Source organism: Phalacrocorax aristotelis, chromosome 7 (assembly GCF_949628215.1).
Source record: "Phalacrocorax aristotelis chromosome 7, bGulAri2.1, whole genome shotgun sequence".
Taxonomy (NCBI): Eukaryota; Metazoa; Chordata; class Aves; order Suliformes; family Phalacrocoracidae; genus Phalacrocorax; species Phalacrocorax aristotelis.
Window position 1 is genome coordinate 35213546 of NC_134282.1, and position 21110 is coordinate 35234655.

At 43.2% G+C, this 21110-nt stretch overlaps 2 protein-coding genes and 1 long non-coding RNA gene across 3 annotated transcripts in view; 1 reads left to right on the plus strand and 2 right to left on the minus strand.

Annotated features, from left to right (window-relative positions):
* The window catches only part of IREB2 (iron responsive element binding protein 2), a 29294-nt gene extending 28930 nt beyond the window's left edge, over positions 1-364 (minus strand). Inside the window, exon 1 of the mRNA XM_075099984.1 lies at positions 1-364. Coding sequence (XP_074956085.1) covers positions 1-19 — 19 coding nt within the window. The 5' untranslated portion in view covers positions 20-364.
* The window catches only part of LOC142060206 (uncharacterized), a 23801-nt gene continuing 2899 nt past the window's right edge, over positions 209-21110 (plus strand). The window contains exons 1-2 of the long non-coding RNA XR_012661654.1: positions 209-412; positions 20404-20631. This is a non-coding gene — a long non-coding RNA (uncharacterized LOC142060206). The remainder of the gene's footprint in view (positions 413-20403; positions 20632-21110) is intronic.
* Positions 20704-21110, minus strand: part of CRABP1 (cellular retinoic acid binding protein 1) — a 13813-nt gene continuing 13406 nt past the window's right edge. Inside the window, exon 4 of the mRNA XM_075099986.1 lies at positions 20704-21006. Coding sequence (XP_074956087.1) covers positions 20956-21006 — 51 coding nt within the window. The 3' untranslated portion in view covers positions 20704-20955. The remainder of the gene's footprint in view (positions 21007-21110) is intronic.

Genomic DNA, 21110 nt, shown 5'->3' on the forward strand with positions numbered 1-21110 from the left:
CTGGCCTGAGAGGGTCCATGGCTGGCGACCATATTAACGCTGCGGGAAGGGAGCAGGGGGCCGGGGGGAGATGGCCCGGGTGGGGCGGGCCCCAATTCTCGCGAGATTGCGCCCACGGAGGAGGGCGCTAGGCGCAATCTCGCGAGAGTTGGGGCCCCACCCCGCAGCGGCTCCGGCGGAGAAAAGGAGACGCTCTCGCGCGAGGCTTAGCGGAGAGGGCGGAAGTAGCCGGGTGAGGGGAGCCGTTCAGCTCTCGCGATACTCGCCAGGCCGATGACAGGGGTGGCGGTGGCGGAGGCGGAGCCGCGAACCCGTCCGAGCCAAGGAGCGCCTGCGACCCCTCCGCGCGAGCGTGCCCGCGGGCACCGCCTATTGGCCGCCGTCCCGGCCACGTGCGGCCCCACGTGACGAGGTTTGAGCTGCGTAAAGTGGCTGTTCGTTGTAATTCCCGATGTTCTCGACTCCTGCTGCTGGGTTGGTAAGGGGTGGCCTTTACGGAAATAACGACCAGCAAACTTCTTCCAGGACAGGGCATTAAACCCCCCTGAGCTGGTTCCTGATGCAGGGCATTAACGTCATCACAGCCCACGCTGGAAAGCGGGGAAAGACGTGCTGTCAGCATTCTGTCAGACAGCCGGGCTTAAACTCCCTCTGGTCTTACTCTCCGATGGTAGATTTCTTCGGGAGGTTTTTTTCTTCTCATATTCTTCTTCCCTTTTTCCTTTCAAATGATGATCTTTTTTCTTAGCTGGATGGTTGAATTTAATTTTGTCTTGATCTTCAGTGCAACAGTGGCAGTACACAAAGTCACACAGCGGTGACCATGTCAAGCAATACTAGTTTCTCCAGGCTAATAAAATATAGATAATATCTAGGGTTTAGACAGTAATGCAGCCCAAGCTCATCGCCAGGCTCAGGCAGCAAAGATGACTACCAAAAAGATGTCTGTGACTTGGCCTCTAATTGATCTATTTTCCCACTTGCCTGAATCTTTTGACCTAAACTGCCTTTGCTTTCCTGAACTGTGACGGAATGACTTGACACACTGATTGCAAAGGTTGTACCCCAAACTGTACGAGCAGCCACAATTCTGGCGTCTTTTTACCTGTTTTGGATTGCATGATGTCTGGCATATCTTTGAGACACCGCAGGCAGAGGAACTATTTTGGTGGGAAGGAAGGTGGTGGAGGATGTGGCTGAGATGTCTGTAGAGGAGCTCCCCCAATTCAGTTGTCTAAAGCTTTTTCAGGATGCCAAAAGCTGTCTGTTTCTTTGAAGAGATTATTTATGTGTGGCATCCTGTTTAGAGCTTTTACCCTGATTCGATCAGTGCAGTCATTTTTCATTACAAAGCTCGGAGGAGTAGTGAGGGCTGCAGCCTCGTATCACAGTGCAAAGGGCAGTTTTACCCTCTGCTCCACAGCGCAGGCAGCTGCCTCACACGTGCTGGCCACGTGTTCGTTCCCAGAGGACTTTGTCAGGAGTTTCTGGGGTCAGTGCTGGGAGGTGCAGTGACAAGCAGATGAAGTGTTGGCAGACAAACGATGGCAGCTTTGTCTCTTGACAAGTTCACATAAGATGAACCTCCAGAGACATTCTTCACCATCACTGACCTATTTGTTTTCCTGTGTGAAAAACACCTCTAGCCTCACAGGGCTGAGCCCACAGGATGCCAGTGACAAAGTGACTTCTGGTTATCTTCCACTGTTGGCTGAAGGCTGGCTTTGGTGGGTCAGGTACATCCAGGGAAAGGAATTTTAGGGAGTACAGAGTATTTCTTGTTCACATGCTAAATCCTTTAGCACCAAATGTTTGGGGGTTTGTGCCCTTCTTACATATCAGACCAATTTTTGGAAAACAAATCCCATATATATTTGGTTTTAACACAGTGTTTGGCCACTTGATATTTGGCTTTTAATGTTAATTTATACAGAAAACTTTCTTTCTTTTTGCTTACTAGCACCTGGGCTGCTCAACAGTTCTGCATGCTATATTTTTTGTGTGGGATTCTTTTAGAATCATGGAGTCCTTTAAGGTAGTGTGTAACAGTCTGGGAAGAAAGATGTTTTTGCAGTTTCCAGAATGTTTTCTCCATTTCCCAGCTGGAGTCCAACATCCTGAAATAAGTCAAATTCAAGGCAGAGCTTATTGAGAAGAAAAATGGGGATGGGTATTGCTGGTTTGTAATTAGAGCTGACAGAAGCAGGCTAAATGACAGTGTCCTAGCGAATAAGAGAACACAAATAGAAGGAATTATTTTGTGCTACTTCTGCAAAAGGCAGTCACTCCACAGAGAGAATTTCAGTATTGTTGTTCACCATATTTCAGCCTTCAAACAGAGAAAGGAGTTTTGTTGTGGAAAAAGCTGAGCTAAAAAATACTCTCAGGTCTGTGTTTCACTGCAGTATCATACAAAACAGAGACCACACCATGACAGAAGAGAAAATCCAATGTAATGCAAGACACTTCTCTAGTTGTGCCTTTCTTTTGTCTTCTTCCCTTTTTTTCTGTAAAGATGGATGAAAGACAATAGCAGGAACAACCAGACAGCACCCACACCATACATTCCTCTCCAGGAGAAGCAGGTTGGTCCAACAGTTTGAAATACAGGCCTTTTAATCAAATCACTTCTGATCCTGGCTACACACAGACTTCCATATGACTATTGTATTTAGAGCTCAAACGCAGTAAATCCTACACAGTTCTCCTAAGACAGTGGAGAGATCTTTAGAGGAGGAGAGTAAAACTTAATTTTCATACCTAGCTATAGGTGAAGAACATAACAGAGCAACTGCCTTTTTTTTTCCACATGAGTGAGTTTAGGAGATTAAGAATGAGAACTTGGGAAACCTCTGTAGAATATTTACTTAAGAAATTTAGGTCAGTCCAATCAAGTCTAAGATCTGCATAAGTGGGTAAGACACATAGTAATCTATGCATAGACTATGTCAAAATTGGAGCTAGTTGGGGCAGCTAACTAAAAAGATCACAAAGATGTTTTAACATTGGCATATTTTTGGTAACAAACTGAAAAAAGGGTTTGTAAAATTCATGTTGGACAATTTATAAGAAAAAAATTCAAATATTCACGTTCCCCTATGTCTTTTGCCACAACAGTAAAGCCACAGATACTAGGTGATCTGTAGACTAAGAACATGGCAGGTTGGATATTTCATTAAGAACATTTCTCAGTATTTAGTTTTGATACCACATGGTTTGAGATACAACCTCTGCTTTTGTAGGTTCTGTTTTGTAATACGGTATCCTCAGTGCCACCAAGTAATCTTCAAGAATATGGATTTAAGCTTCACTTTTGATTGCATATTGCTTAGAATCACTATACAAAATCCCTAATATCAAAATAAGTAGATTAATAACTGCCAGAGGAGAATGCATTTATTCCTAACACTGGCTGTATGGCAAGGGGCCTGTCCTGTAAGAGTCAGTGTCACAAAAGACACTGAAAGTGAAGTTCCTTACCCATGCTAGGGTTCCACTGGGAAATAACACTCCCTAGATTTCTTATCCCCTGGAATATTACTTACCTTACACTGATGTTTATTACTTGATTCACTGATAGCAATGTAAGTTGCTGTGATAATTTTTCCTCTAAAATGCTAGCATTCAAGAAGTCAGAAAGTCTGTTTTAATCTCTTACAAAAGCTGCCATTTAGACAGATGTACAGAACGCTAAAACCCCTCTAAAAGTTCCTCCCAAGCATTCAGCAGATTCTCAGTAAATCAGGTGATAATGCTGTCTTGTAAGTATCTAGAGATAGCACATAAACTGTTCTAAATTTCAGGTTGGGTATAAGGAGAGGCTCAAGTACCATGGAAGCTGCTTTTCAAAACTTATTTCTAGGGCTCGGTACATTTTACTTCTCCAGATGAAGAAAAAGAGGTGCTTAAGATGATTTTTACTTGTGAGAGAAGTGCTGCTACATGGGATCCTGCACAAACTGTTTGGGAGAACACACTTCCTGTGAAGAGTTTATTAGTACCAAAAGGGTAATTCAGTAAACATGCTTAGTTCCAAATAGATCATATAATAAAAGAATAGGATGGCAAACTTTTACTGTTCTGAAAACAGGCACCTATTTTCAGGTTGCAGTACCATTGGTCTTCCTGTATCATTAGGGAGCTTGAAGAATTGCCTTTTCTAGTTACTCAGCAAAGTCTAAGTGTATGCAAAGTCTTTTCCCAGAGATGTCAGGAAGAAGGTCTGTTTTGTGCTGATGGGAGGTTAACTGGATTCTGAGTTGTGAGCATGAGGTCTTCATTTCAGGAAGTACAACAAGTGACTGGGGAACCTCAAGCTACCCTGTCCAGCACTTCTGGCAATCTGAAATATCAGGCATAACAGCCAGAGAGATTACATCTGTTTTGGTTCAGGCTGTGGCTACTACTGACATGCTTGTTTTAAATGGATGGCATCTGTTGCATTCTTTCCTACACACTGCTGGAAGCTGAGGGGGGAGGAACAGTTCAACTTTCTTACCTCAGGATTTTTTGCAAGCACTGCTGGGTGAGCTCTCACCCCTAAACCTCCAGGAACAAGTGTTTTCCCTCTCAGGAAGGTAGAGTTCACCTGCCATCTGCTCACACATGATCTGCTCACACATGCTCTGGAGAGTCAAATTGCTTGCTCTCCTCGCTCACCAGGAGAGAATGCTTGATTTGGCAAGTACCCCTATGTGCATTTCTCACATCTGAAGGGAAGAAAGTGAGGAGGGCTGAGTGCTGGGCACCACTGTTGGGCACATCCCAGCTGCAGAGAGCCCAGAGCTCCATCCCTTCAGAGAGGGACAGCAGCAGGGAACACATTCCATACCTCCGCAAGAAAGAAATTTGGGGGATTTAGTGAAACAGTTGGCAAGAATGATCATAAAGTTACACCCTTCAGCAGAAGGCACTGCAATTCCTTAGTGCGCAAGGGAAATATGGATGGTATTAAAGCTCTTTTTAACTGCTGATTGCTATTAAATGCTTCTAATATGATGACAGCTTATCCACACCTGACAATCTTTCATCATCCGTGGAAAACTCCACAGCAGGACAAGCCACTTCCTACAGTTTGCTTTCTGGTTGGTTGGGACCTCGCTCACAGCAAGTTCTGTTTTCAGCTCAGTCTTGATATTTTGTTACCGGCACTGTGACCCAAAGGACACAGAGAGATGTTGGGGATGTGCTCAAGACTTCTTAATATATTGCACTGAATGATGCTTTTAGCAGGATAAAACCCAACTAATTAAGCTAATGACCATTCAAAACCATACCCATCCTTCTTAGAAACTGGTAACAGTCTGAGATTAGAACACTATTTCTTCTGTCTTACAAAATGGTCCTCAACTCAGGACTTGGTCAGAGTCCCGCAGACCTGTGTATTTAGGAGAACCCAAGAGGCATATTGGGGAAGAGGTCAGCTGTGGGAGCAGATTACTCCAGTCTTTCTGTCTAAATACTGTCAGACACACTTTTGCTGGAGGTGGGAAGCCCCCAGCTCTGCAGGGAGAGACCTTTATTCTACAATCTAAAATAGGTGGGGTGCCAGCCTCCCCTGCCCCTGGACCCTAGCTGAGAGAGGCAGTTTTGATGCCACCTGTGTTGCAGCTCTTTCCACAAAAAAGGGTTGTGCTTCCTTCTCAGGGTGCAGGCAGGTATGCAGGCAGAGCCTCTTTTCTGACACCTCTTTGACTACTAGAATTAAATCTTCCCTTTACAGCTACTGTAGCTTGCTGGAGGCTGGATCGAGTGGCTCCTGCAGATGGCATCTGCATCCTAGGGATAGAGTGAAATCTAGGCTAGAGCACAGCAAGAGTCTTATTTGATGCAGTGTATTGAAGAGCAATCAAAGGAACTTAGACAAACTCTGAACCCTACTTCTGTCACTCTGCTTTTCAGCTTCCCACCAGAGTCACACATTTGCAGCTCTTTAGCAGAAGAGGAGCTGCTCTGATCCTGCTGTCCTGGCTTCTTCAGCACGGGCACCCTCAACTCTTTTAAATGTACACACTCCATTGTGCAGTTAGAGGCCTGAGTCTTCCAGCCCCTCTTCATGCCTGCATTGCTACCAAAGGTTTCTGCACCCCATCAGCCACAGCAGAGGCAGAAAATATTGTTATTGCTGTTTGTGCAGTCCTCACCATCTGAAAGTTTCTCTTCCACATGGCCTGTACAAGGGAATACCTGCCCTACTGCTTCTGCTGAGCAGCCGCAAGGCAGATGAGGAGTCAGCTGGCTATGGCAGAGCTCATCTTGTCCCATCAGTCCAGGAAGACGCAGTTATACACTCCTGGTGCATAAGCCCAGCATAGAGGGGAGAGCAGAGCAATTTAATTTGCTTACTGGAAACACCCCACCATCTTCTACCCATCAATTTTGTGCTGAAGGTTGTTGCTGGGAAGAGCAGATAGGATTCAGGGATGGAGACTGCTAGGCTTAAAACAAACACACAGGGGAAAAGGAAGAAGTGGAAGAGCAAGTCTCTGAGCTAAGCTGAGCAGGATGGTGCAGCTTCCAGAAGAAGGACAGCAGCAGCAGGAAGTAGCATTTACTGGAAGCATTTTTAAAACCAGTTGGGGAACAGCTGTGCTGATTTTAATCCAACTGGACTGAAGTGCCTCCAGAAGAGCCATGAAGCCCTTTGATACCTACCGCCCAGGCAATAAAATGTTAATCTCAGTTGAAGTCTTTGTTCTCTTAGTAGCAGTATTTTTCTATTTAGAAGTAATATTCTGCTGCCTCCAATCAGAAGCCCCACTGTAATATGGAGCCGGCATGTGTAACAAAGACTGCTCCTGCTGCAATAGCTTTAGCATCTGAGAGATGACAGATGGCTGGGGAAGCCCAGAGTACCGGTGACCATCAGGAGCAGTGGCACAGCCCTTCTTCTACCACATCACTGTCCTGTGTGTCCAAGACTCCTTGACACAGGTGGGTTTTCTGAGGAGGGACAATATTGTGGCTCTGAGGATTTTTACAAATGTGTGAAAGTCTAGGAGAGCTACCAGGGCAAGTTGAAAAAGGAGCAGGCTGAGGTTTCAAGGGCAGGTGTGAGATAGGTTCTCAAAAGCATATGAGATGATAAATAGGTATAGGAGAGGCCTTGAAGGGCTACAAGATCATTTCTAAACCTTCCTAGTGAAGTTAGTAGTCAGTCTCCCTCTGGGAGGTCACAGACTCCCATGATATATGTGTGGTCTCCTTGGATAACAGATTAAACCTTATTAATATAGGCTGCCAGCTATCCTTTCAGCACTGATCTGTAAGTACAGCTATTCCAATGGTGTGCGTGTCCCTTACACTTACAGCCTTGATCTCAACAGACCTTAGTGACAACTTCATATTTTGTTGTACATAGAACAGGCCTACCCTGTTGCTCAGGGTTCACGAGGGCTCGGGCAATGCCTGCGTTATCATCCAGGAATCCTGTGATGAGTTTGACAGAAATGAATGAGGCTTTCTACTTCCCCATCTGTTTTGTACCATCTTTGAATCTGCTCAGTTCCCTCTCCAGAAATTCCAGCTCAAAATATGTTTTTTCTATTCTGTTTTATTTTATTTATGTCCCAAGTTTTCTTAAAAATCAGAGGAAGTGACACAAAAGGGTACTCCAGCCTTGCCACATTATTAGATAGCATTAGGTGTGAAGTGATAAGGTGACTAGTATTCTGTTTTAGAAATGCATATAGTTTAGATTTCTTTCTCTCAGATCTTTTCATCATTTCCAGGGATTAGGAAAATCTCCAGGCTCCCAAAAAACTCTTACCATAAGCAGGCATCTTCCATATCATCAGACTGAAGCTCATGGCATCATCTAAAATAGGAAGAGGTACTTGGAACTAGCTTTCCCATGTCTCTTGTAATAGTGTTGAGTGCTAAAATTACTGGGATGTTTTCTATAAGTGGCTGCTTTGTCAGTAGAAATCCTACCCAAAACCTACTGAATTTTTCTGATTAATGTTCCATCACTGACAGGAGAGGTTCGGGGCCTGACTGTTTGATGTTTCTTGACAAAAAGAACTGTATTTCTGAAAGCATTCTGACTATTTTCTGCTAAATGCTGTTTGCTGAGATATCTCATTTTGTAAAGGACACTAGAGATGCTGCTTGTACAATCTGCAAGTAAAGGTAGCAAGGCCATAATGTACTTACAGTATTCAGCATGTATTGCTCATATTTTCATTATCTCAGTGATGATTTCCTGCCTCAGACTCTTTTGTACACATCACTCTGAGATTTTAGCTTTCTAGCTTTTGTCTGTTTCTCCCTCCTACTGCATTACTAGGCTCCACTGTACTATTATCTTTGTTGCCGCCAGAATCTAAAGCTGAGGTGAATTCTAGGCATAGCTGGTTTCCATTATTATCCTTATCGGCATTTTGAAGGAATCATTTGTCTTCATTATCTGCAGCTGCATTCTGAAGGATTTTGAAAAGGTACATGCAATATTTTCCTCTTACAAGAGCTTGGTTTTTATGTAGGGCATTCCCCACTCCTCCTGCCTGTTAAAAAAAAAAGTTTCTGAGTTTCTGCTCCACTGCTGGTGTGACAGTATAGAAAGCATCTCACAGATGGACTGGCTCTCAAGGAGGCAAAAATCTTTAGACCCAGCAGATTCTAGTCTAAACCCCACTCTTTCCCTGCTGCATTATGAATCAGTGTACCTTGATGTAGTTTCTTTCCCTGCAGTTTTCAGCACACTCCAGCTTTTTAATTTCCTCTCTAGCTCTGCCTACAGCTGGCAAACTAATCACTGCCTGAGCAATGCACCTCAAAATACTTGTTTATGCTGAATGAGCCTAGCTGGATTTTCTGTTTCCCATCATCTGCTGGTCATCTTAATCTGTATCAATGTTTGATTCACAATACTGACCTCAAAGAACAATTATTTTATTCAGGGGGAGGAAGTGAAGCAGTAAGGAAAAAAAACATAGTATGAGCTAGCTGTGAAAATGAGTGTTCAGCATACTTTTAGCATGAAGAGAAGCAGAGATTTTTAGCAATAGCACAGTTATGAGGTCATTGTGTGGACTTACATAAATGTACAATTCAGTTTCTTCCCACTACAGGGTCCACATGGGTACAGACCTCTGTTCCCACAGAATATTTAGCATTGCAGACATCTGGCTTAGACTTAGACAGCTGTTGAACGTAGGTAACTTCAATTTCACTCCTTTTGCCTTCAGTCAATCCCTCCCATAGCCTTTGTTGCTGTGACCTAGATTGTGAGCAAATGCTTTCTGCTGGCATTTCAAAGGAAACTAATCTCGCACTCAAACTGAATCATGACTGGATTCATCTGTGCTCCATACTCTGTGCATGCATAAGCTTGTTTTTGCCTTCCTCCCTGAGCAGCAAATTCTTAATGACCTGTCCTTACACACAGACTCACCTGCAAGGCACAGCCTATGGGAAGAAGACTTATAGGGCTTTTCTTTCTCCAAAAGCAAAGCTGCTGCTGGCTATAGGGACTAGAGATTTATAAATACTGTTCAAAGTTTTTCAAAATTTTAACACACAAAGGAAAACAAAAGCCTTAATTAATAACTGCAAAAACATGTCATAAGACCAATAATGACACCCCAGTAATTTCCACATACCCTGGTTATACTGTGCTAACCAAATTCCCTATCCAATTGTGCTGCCTGAGTGGAGTAACATACAGTCAATTATACACCCTGTGGAGAGCAAGATACCAGTATTAGCGGTTTCCTTGGAGTGAGACATCCTCATAGCCTCTTGAGCTCTGGGGTCAATAATGAGACAGAGCAAAAGAAAAATGCAAGAAAGCCAGCGGCTCAAAGAACCCTTTTAAGTTGATGTATGTACTGTTGGAGTTGTGCATGAAAATTGTGACATTGAAATGGCCCTTAGAGAATGATGTATCACTATTAGCACTGCTAAATGTGCAGCTTACATACATCATATATGAGACAACTTCTGCTTTTTTCATTTATTTCTCCAAACTGTACTGTCCGTTTCCTTCCTGTTAAAGGCGCTGAAGCATCTGCTGTTGCAAAGCATAAACCTGTCCTTACTGTTTTCACACAGACAATGCAATTGTCCTGTTCATTTGTTATTAAAGCCTTGCTATTACAAGGGGACAGTCTGATTTAAGCCTTGCTGATACTATCACATTTATGCAAACACTTATGCCATTAGAGGAGCTGCTCCACAGAAAGTGCTGGGTATATGGACTTGAAACATGCACTATTTGTACTCCCAGCTATGGCAGGGTTTGAGTTTGCATCCCTCTGGTGCTTCCTCTCCTAGACTAAGAGCATCCTCCATGCAACAGTAATGAATAACACAACTCTCTTTCCAGTTCTCTCCCAGGACATCACTGGGATTATTCCTGCACACATATACTTGTTATTCAAGTAGAGTGGTCTGTGCTGCCCACTGAGGCTAAGACACGGATGCAAAGGGGAATGAAATCAGCTGCAGTAATGCCTGGCACTGAGGGCCAGGGCTGATGGGCTTCCTTCCAGGGACATCTGGTCATTAACCCTCACAGAATAGGGCTTTTAGGCCCTTTCACTCAGGACAATGGGCTGTGTGCTAGGAAATGCTAACTTCATGCAGCAGAGGCTTAATCACACCTTTTGGGACTTTAAAAGCTGGTAGCTATTGATTGAGGCAGGGGCGGTGAAGCGAGGTCACAGCTGCCTTCATCTTTCATATGGGGTCCATGGAGACCACATGCAGTAGCATGCAGAGTTCCCTATTGATTCAGGTCACTTGGCAATTAAAAAGCCCTGTTTTCATCCTTTCAGTCATTTACCCATCACCAGATGAAGCCAGGTGGGCTCAGCCAGCTATCATGGCTGCCCAAGCCAAGCTGGATGCACTCAGCTGTAACTCCAGATCAAAGATGAGCACAGCTTCATTTCACACAAGTGAGGTTAGTCCTCATACATGCACACACACCCCAACAGATGGGGCAGTGTTTCCCGGCCCAGACTGAGCCAAGAACCCAGTGAAGTGAAAATGGTGTGGCTCTGGAGGAAGGCCTTGCTGTGGAGAGGGCTGAGAGGTGAGGCACTGAAGCAAGGCTATGTGAACAATTCCTTTTCTGTGCTGCTGTAATTCTCCTCCTGGCCCTCCAGCTCACCACTGAAATACAAGAGATGACAACTTGCATGTGGACCACTTGGACCCCATGGGGAAAGGAGTGTGCCTCTCTGTCCCCAGGACTATTGCTCCAGGGCATTTACAGATACTGAAGCTTGGGAGATCCTCAAACTGTCTTTGTACAGCACCTAGCACAGTAGAGTGTGGTGCAGTAGAGGGGCTCAGTCCTCTTGTGCACTCCAGTAATATAAATGGTGAATAACTATGGCAAAGGCACAGTCTCAGCCCACAGGCTCTGGGGGTTAAAGCACACATGAACATCCCAGCAGGGAAATGGATGTGTCTTTTCATAAATCACTTTGTTGCCCAAATAAAATAAAAGGGCGTTTAATTTTCATAGCCACAGTTATAAAACAATAGTCAAAAGTGCCCAGTTTATCATGCACACAGATGATCAGACAACTGAAAAATGCATTCAAACTACAAAGATTTCCAGAAACAGTAGAAGACACTACCATGTGTTATGGAGAATACAATATCTCTGGTGCAGGCTTCATGCAGGCTGAACGCCTTTTCACTATTCTTGCAATGCTAAGCACGAGAAGACAGTAGTTATCATACTAATATGAGGCAAATTATGCTCTTAAAGTCATATATACAAAGGGCACTGTTGCTATTTTTATAGTCAGGAAAGCAGCTGACATTTTACAAATGAACCTTAAAATAAATTCCTTATGCCCACACCAGTAGTTTACCTCAACAGCCTTCCACCAAGATCTCCCAGTGCAGAAGTGTGTGTGCACATGGACAACACATGCTAAGCAGCCTTTGAGCAAGTAACCGTACCGCTTTCAAGTGAGCAGCGTTCAACGTACTGATTGCAGGACTGAGGCCTTAACTAGGTGGAGTGAAAGAGCTATGTAGGACATCCTTAAATATAAAGACAGTCTTGCATCTATTTTCAAGGGCTAAAAGTGTGTCTTACGCAAGCATCTTCAATTTTAGTACATCATGGCTGCAGTCCCTGACCATCCGCCTTCCTGTGATTTCCTACATGCCTGTGCCGTATTCTTAGACTCACCCAGAAAGGCACATCCTGACTCTGGCTAATAAGGGGCAGAGGAGGAGCAAGAGCTGCTTCCTTGACCAAAGGCAAGTTGTTTCAGTCTGCTGATTGGCAGTGGCTCTGTGTATAGCATTCCCTACTCTGTTGCTCCATGATGTCTAACATTTGTGTGGGGCATAGGTCTTCTCACATTTTATTTCCATGGATAAGCCTCCAAAGCCAGCTAGTTAATTCAATCTTCTGTGCAGCAATACTAAACTCTGGACAGTGCAGAGACTCAGTGGACTCTACATAAGCCCCAACTATAGAGAGAAGAGTTTAAAAAGCACCTTTACATGTGTGTGGGTAACTATGTTAGTAAAATCCTTGCAAGGCAATAATGCAGTTTCATAGGAATGAGCTAAAAATTGCTGCCCAGATTGCAGTATAACAGAATGATTATACACCTCCCAGGACTGGGTAACTGAGAGGTAGATTCATGCCACTCCCAGCCAGTGACCACCAGGATGTTTGTAGGTTCTTATCATTTTCTTGAGACTGATCTCATCTATTTATGACCGGCTTATGTGAACTGTTTTCTTTACCAGATGCACAATAGTAGGCTGCCATTAGATTCTTATGCTCTACTCAACACAAAGAGTGGCTGCCCCCCACCATCGCGATGGGCTGTCACCTGCTTCTGCCTCAAGTCACCCAGCTGGGATGGCTGCTCTCTGTGAGAGGAACTCCGTAACCATGTCACTGTCGAATCAGCTCCAAACACTTACTTAACTCCTGGCTTGCTTATACAGACATGTCTTTTAAATTCTTATCCCTGTATCTGCTTCTTCAAGTTGCCAACTTTTTCTCCTCACCCAGCAATTTCCTTCTGTATTTGCTTTGTGTTATTAGATGATAAAATCTGGCTAATGGGCACCCTAATTATTGCAGCATCCAATTTACAGGCTTCAGGCAAAATGATAATTACTTATTCAAAAGCATTCATAAAATTAACATATCCTGAATAAATTCAAGCTTAATTTAACAGGCCACTGCACTTACTACAAGTATTTAGCACATGCGATTGTTTAAACTTAGTAGAGAGCAACTTACTCTTTCACAGGATATCAGGATGAAAACTAGATGTAACCACAATTTGCCCTAGCAAGAACAAACATCAAACAGTTTAGGGAACCATACAGCAATTTGTTCAAATGTATGTCAGTTAAAAAAGTGTACAAAGAATCTCTTCCCAGGCTTTTAATTATGGCAGAATATTAAAACTCTTCCTTAAGTTCTGTTTCTCAGCCAAAATCAAGAAGAAAAGGTAGAAAAAGTTATAAATTCCCCCTCTCTCCTCCTCCCTACCATGGAACAGATTCAGGGCTTTATTCTGAGATCCTTCTCTGGTTCCAAGTATTATACTTGAGATTTTTTAACTTTTAACTACAGCGCAGAGTGTTTCCCACTGACATAACACAGAATAACATCTGTGGTGAGAGGGGAAAGAGCTATTTGAGTTTTGTATGGAAAATATTGTGTGCCACAGTGTTGATCCACAGAGTAAAATCAAAAAGCTTTGGGAAAGTAATGGAATGGTACATTTCATTGCACTGTTCACCCTACCTGCAGGAGTGTATAGTATTCCCTTCTGTCACTAATACTGTGCCAGCTGTACATCTCTTATTGTATTTTAGCCTGGTTTCCCAAGATTGGAGTGAGGTCTGTGCAGTCATGCCATCTGTGTGTCTTTCAGTCAGATAGCAGTGAATAACTTTTGAACAAAATTGGTCACTTTCTAGTAACTGAAAGAAAGACAAGAGGGTACTGTGTTCATCTTTAGCTATGACTACTAGAGCTGTGTGAAAACTATGTACTCTGACATGATGGCTATTTCACACACACACAAACACACTACACCTTTATTGCCTCCTTCTTCCCTTTCTTGAAAATGTAATTTTGTGTCCATCCTGCTTGGGACCCTGGCTATGGGGTTAGGAGAAACAATGCAAGATGTCCCCCACTCCAAGTCCTGGAGTATCTTCTTAGATATTTTTCCAGCAGGATGAATGTTAGCGATCAGTGACTTACTTAATTCTCCTCTTATTTAAACAATAGCAACGAAGAAAGCTCTGTCCCTGAAAATGGTCCCTTTACAGCATTCTGACCATTCCCATAGCTGCCCTCTGACCTGTTTTGGAGATTCTCTCTGTTGCTGCAACAAAGCCAACAACCGGAGCATTTCTGTATAACCTGTGCTAATGGAAAGCATTACAGATCCTTACTGTTTGTTCTTCATGTTCATCAAAAAGTATTGATATCATGTTCATTAAAGGAATTAGGAAATAAATCACACTTGAGAGAACATGATGCCAGTCAGGTCCAGATGATTCCAATTTACTTCACTAAAATACTTTTGATTAAATTGCTGGTGACGTGTCTTAAAAGGAACTTGGACTTCAAGCTCTCTAATAACTGCAATATGTTCTCAGTCTCTAGCCTGGCCACAGACTGCATATGCTCAGTGTTAAAAACTCCTGCAAATGGAGTTATTAGGTGCTTACTTCAGACACAGACTTTTCACTGCAGTTGTTGCTGATGTCCTGGCACACCCTATGGAGGATCCTATACAAATTAATGTCATTATTTAGATGTTCCAGACTCACTATGCATCATTATGGCACAGTGTCAATTTTACATAAACTTCCACATATGGAATATTTTTTAAATCTCCCAACTGCAGCAAGAGAAATGGTAAGAAATAGCTTCAGCAATCAGCAACCTCTTAATAGCATCAGAATCTCAGCATTGACATGGACAATAAATTAGTGCTGAGAAGGCCTCTCTGAGTAACACTGATAACGCTGCTTTCCATCAAGATTGTTTTACATCACTGATCTTTCTCCAGAGATGCTAAGATAAACTCTCGTCTTGTGGGTGTATTTTCTGGGTTTGTGTCACAGGGCAGGATAGAAGCTAAACACAAAAGGATAGGAAACTTCTTATAATTTATTCACAGTGGGTAGACCCTAAGTCCTTGGTCATCAAAGCTGCTGTTTATTTCTGTGATGCTGTCTGTCTCAGCCCAACCTGAGATGCCAAAAATTCTCAATGCATTTAAAAAGGTCACAGTTCCCTTGGTCTGTCTGATGGGGGTAAAAAAGTCCTGCCATTTTTTTGTGTATGTGGATCACAAAGGTGAGGAAATGGAGTGAATGGGACACAAGCACACAGAGTTATTTCCAAGGCATGGTTTGGGGGCAGATTAGCTGTATGTCTTTCAGCCTGCTAAAGGGATATGGAGGCTCAGAGGGGTCTCAGGGAAGAGTCTTAGGCACTGGATACTGGAGGAGAGAGGATCTTTGTGCTGACCCACTATAGCTATTCCTATCTGCAGTTTCTGTAAGATCACTTAATTTCCAACTGCACCTTTATCTCCCAGCAGTGGTAGCTACTTAGACACAAAAGCGTCAACCCTTTGAAAACTTTCTGTGAACTCATCAGACCTATGATGAAATCAGTCCACCAGCTCCACATGAACATCTTGTGAAGGTTAATGTTGAGATACATATCTACAGGGCTTTTAATAAGTCTGTAGTTCAGTCAGTCACCTAGACTGTCACCTCCCTTCTGCCTGAGCAACTGAACCGCCTCTCCTAGTGAGCAGCTGGTTTGTGTGGGAGATGGCAGTATCTAGTAGAAGACTGTGGTATTACTTGCTGCAGAAACCATTTCGAGCCTCACCACCTTCCTCTCTAGTTGCAGTGTGTGAACATACAGCAAATTCTAACAGCAGATCATACTCAAGCTTCTAAAACAGATCAGCTACCAGATTCCTCTTTGCTTTGAGAACATGGCAAAAAACCCGAGTGCATGCCCCAGATCATGTCAGCAAACCATCACTGGCAAGCCCTTAGATGGAAACAGAATGAGAGATACAAGACAAAATCCCAGGGGTCAGAACTTCACTCTGATTTAGCAAAGCACAGCAAGAGTCAAGTAAGAGTGAACTAAAATTTCAAGAATCCTGGGGTTTTTTTGCTTCTGATCGAAACTGGCCTCACATTGCCTCACATAATGGAGGCAATGTGGGGAATGTTGAAAATGAAGAAATTAGCAGAAAGCAGTATGACACGTATTGCCACCTATTCCTTCATTATTAGTAATGGCATTTTTTGCACCACCCTCCTTAGCCATCCATCCATCCATCTGTAATATCAAAGAGAACACCTTCATTTGTTCCACTTCTGACATGGCAATATTCAGACAGCACATATTTTAACAGGATTCAAAGACTCTGGATTCTGCAGCCATGTGGGATTTGGAGCTTCCTGTCAGCAGAAATAGATCTCTTTGTACTCAAATTGCAAAAACTGATCACTTTAGCTAAAGCAGCACTAACACTAACTCATACAACATGCAGTGGGACAGCTCTGTTCCCACACAATAGTACCTGGTGGTACAGATACACGTGAACTGAACAATTCAATGCAATATCACATTTCTGGCTAAAATTTCTTTTCATATTTTGGGTTTCCCACAGTAGATTATTCTGGATCCAACTTCACTGTCTGATCTGTTTACTGGTTAGGATGTTTATTTTTCCTGGAGAAAAAGAAAAACAATAAATGTTTTATGAAAGCAGCATAAGAACAAAGTATGCAAAATCAAAGGAAAATCCTAAAATGAACTCTTCTTGCCCTAGGGCAGAGAACATGGCTGCTGTATCCTAGTGTTCCACTCGTGGGGGAGTTTTACTTTTGTGAAATGTTACACATGTGCCAAGTTGCTGCAGATATATGTATAACCCTTTCTTTGTCTTGTCAGTTAGTTATCAGTGTGGTCAATGCAGTGCCCAGCGTGGTCCCAAGCCTGCAGGTTGGGAGTCAGCTGCGTAATCACAGCCATCTATGTTGTGATGCCCTCAGTTTTGTCCCTGGTCTGCTGTTGCCGCTCCAAAAAAACACACAGCTCTCATGGAGAGCCTGTGTTATATGCCAGCTTTGTGCAGATCTCTTGGATACATAGGGCATCTAAAATAGCTGTAGACACCTATGTTTAGGCAACTGAATACTCACTTGTACTGTAGCCATTCAACCAGCAGGACTATTTAGGCAACTGTGGGACAAAGCCTTTAGATTTCAGGGAGGAAGACTTCTCACCTTTTTATCTATCTGTATTCTGCTGGCCTTGTGTGGAGAAATACTCTCAGACATATAGTAGTATGTAATAAACTCACAGGGGAGAGTTCCCTAATGCGTTCACTTATACGGTCAGAAAGTTCATAGCAACAAAACCTGAAAGTCGTTTTGCCTTCACCATTGAGCACTGGCAGACCTTGGAAGTCTAGCTTCTTGGGCACAGGGACTTGCAGGACAGCAGACATGCAGTGCGTGGTTATGCACACACTGGTCAATCAGCTGCCATCCAGACAGTTGCAAGCCATGTTTGTCACCTTTCTATGCTTGTAACCACTAAGTGCTTCCAGGTCAAGTGACAAGTGTTTATTAGAACACAGCAGCATGAGGGGAAGGAAGTTTCTGCTTGCTGACTGATACACCTAACTGTGAGCCAGGCTCTATCTCTGGTTCTACTGTTTGTTCCATCACGGGCCTGATTAAAAGCCCTAGCGGTGCAGAGAGCATCTCTTTGATTTGAATCTGGAAGGCAATATCCATAAAATCCCTGGGGCCGTATTCAGATATCCACATGCTATCAAGTAATCAATAAACCTCCTGTTGATGCTCCACCTTTGGTGCTCCATTGTCCTGGCACCCTTGCCTATAAAAGTCCCTCCCTCCTATGTGCAGAGAGTGGCCACCTGAAGCTTTCAGGATCCTATTCTGCTAAGCAGCTGGTTAACACTCACATGCCTGCTACAGTAACTCTGCTTCAATCACCTCATCTGTGGAGGGGTGAATTCATGATTTTTTACACAAAAAGGGGGTAAAACTGTCTCTGTTGGCCACCCTGGCATTGTTCAACTTCCATGTTCCCAAAGGAGCTTAATCTCAGAAAAGAAAAGAAAGGAAGGAGACAACTGCAAGGCTTATGTCCAGTAAAATCATTCCAAATCCTTGTGCGCCTAGATTTGAAGAGCTTTGGAATCCAGGAGGACTCACAAAATGCAATTTGGCCTTTGCACTGTTTCAACAATGAGCCATAAAACTAACACCCTGGACCAGTTCTAGTCTCTGTTCATATGAATTTACCCAGGCACCAGTAATTCTAATGTAACTCCATGAAAGTCAATCATGTGGTGAACTTCCACACTGAAATTACTAAAGAAAGGAACTTCTGTCATGCCAGACTGCAAATGAAGCTTAGGGGAACAGTTTCAATCCTGGAAGAAGAAAGTTCCCAGTTATGCAGGGTAGCTCATATCTCAGGAGCCTGTTTTTAATCATAGGCTCTACAACCCAGTTACACAGCTCATGCTTTACTACTTGGATGGTAGCTGCCAACTGGATGGAAACCTGATTTTGGTATTTTCAAGTTGATGGAAAAGTTTTCTGAAGGATATTTACTTGAGCAGCACAACAGCTTAGCATGAGCCTTCCTAGAAATGAAACAGAAATCACTGCTTCCATTAAATGCACTCACTTGCTCTAGACAATGTGAGGTTCATACCAATACCTTGCTGAACCCTTGCAAACTGTGCATCAGTGCTGCTTTAGACACAGGCTGAAAAGGTAATTGCCAAGAGTCACATTTTTCTGGAATAGCAAAACAGGCCTGCTACCTACTGGCTTTGGCTCTACTACTTGCCTCACAGCTTGTACCAGCCCCCACATCCACCACCCACATTCTGGGAGGTGGAGGCAAAGCACTCTACAGTGTTGGTGGGCTCCTCTTGCTGTAGGGATATGGCATGCGCTAGCATGTCCTGCAATGCAGTGCTATTTACTGCTCAGCCTTGATGTGGCAAGACACAGTTTTGTCTGCATCACTGAGATGCTTTGAGCTAGCTCAGCCTGGCACTTTTTTATGGGGTCCTTTTGGCACAGCTTGGACACAAGCAGGTCCAGATACTCCTGAAATGGAATTTGTTTGGGAAAAAAAACACCCAAATATTTTAATTTGAATCTTAAAAGAAGATAGAAAATAAAGATAGATCACTGTCATTCCCCCTCATGGTTTCATTCTTACCGGGGGGTAGCTTCAGCTGCATCCAAACCAGAGTGAACTAATTTCAGACCATGCTTGAATGTGAGCTAACATGCAGTGTATTTAATTGGTACCAACTGAGCCAAGGTCTTGATAACAGAGTTTGGCTTAAGGTTAGAGTGTGGATGGAAAAGATCCCCTTTTCAACTGCAAGATTGTGTCTTGAGTGCTGATGGCAGAGAAAGAGTGACCTGTCAGAGCAGAGGGGACAGAAAACATTGTGTGTTTCTCTCCTGTTGTGCTGCTGTAGCTCACACTGCAATGTATACGACAGGTGGCTGATTTCTCCATGGTGGTTTGACAATCCTATCAAAGGGGATTCCTCTGCATAGCTATGCAAGTGATGAAGAGACAAAGTAATTTGTTTACCATGGATGTCCCAAAATGATCAGGATTTGGACCTAATATTGAGCACAGTCCAGTGAACAGGGCATATACTCTGCTAACACTGAACCTCTTAAAAATCTTCTATGATTGGATGACATGAAGCAGATAAATTGTTCTTGCAAAGCTGAAAGTTGGTCAGATAAGCTTGGATATTGCACTGAAATAAGTAGTGCTCCTAATCTCAATCTCCAGATATTTGCAAGGCTGAAGAACAGAAGAGTTTCTGGTTCATTAGAGGAATGTCTGTTCAGCTTGAATCTAATACTTGATAGTGCTGTGGCCAGAACTCTGAGCTAGAATATACACATTAAATTTGGTGTTTCTTTTGTTCTTGAACAATGGCCTTGGTTTATGAAATACTTAGTTGTTCAAAGAATTAAATATTGAGTCACCGACAGTGAGAGCTGTAACACTGAGGGGGAGTGAAGCCATTGGAAGTTCTCTCTGTCACAGGTGAGAAAGTAGGAGAAAAGCAGCTTTCCTCCACTTTTTATGGCCCAAACAAATAAAGTCTGTCAGATTCTGCTGGCTCTCCGATCAGGCCTGAGGTGCTTGGGTGTGATGACGATAAATATTAGTCATGATCACAATGTTATTTGTCCTGTAGATACAGCTGGCTTTTGTAATTGGATAATGAGTGACTCAACAGGGAAAGTTTGGGCATTCTTCAGAGACGCAGCAGGAAAGAGGGTCAAGATCTTGCCTTGTCTGTTTCTGCTGCATCACAGACCCAGCAATCCCAGGATACAGGAATTGTTCCTCAACAACGCTCCCAAGGAGACAGGACAGAAAGAAGCAAAGAAGCAGAGCTCTGAGTTTGAGAGAGCAGCCTGCAGCTCTGCAAAAGGCCTTGTGCTTCACTTGCTCTCCTGCGCTTTGTGTTGCCCTAGGAGGTGTTCCCTTACAGCACAGTGCTAGCCAACAGCGGTGAAACTCCACACTGACTTCAACAGAGGGTAAAGTGTTTCAGTCCTAACCAAAGCACTGCTGGGTTTCCTATTAAAAACACCCCAAAACGGCTATAAGTTATGCCCAATAAGTTTAATAATCGATGAAACAACTACAAAATACAAAGCAGACATGAAAAATGATGGCATAAAAATGGGAAGGAACAGTGTCTGCAATGAAAGTAAAATACACTTAACAGAGGATATGGGTTCAGATATAACACACACGGTCACATACAACACTGCATTAGTAACAGCACACACAGATACTCATTATACTGGGGATTTTCACAGTTCTCCACTTCATCCGAGATGACAAGTAAATTGATGTTTTTACTCTCTTACATAAATTCTTGTGCACACAACATCATCAGCACCAAAGGTCTGGAAAAGAAATAGAAATCAATCAGAAGAGCTGGAACCAGCAAACATTTAACACCATTTTAAAATGTTATTTTATAGTAGCTAGTTCTACAGCAGAAATACAT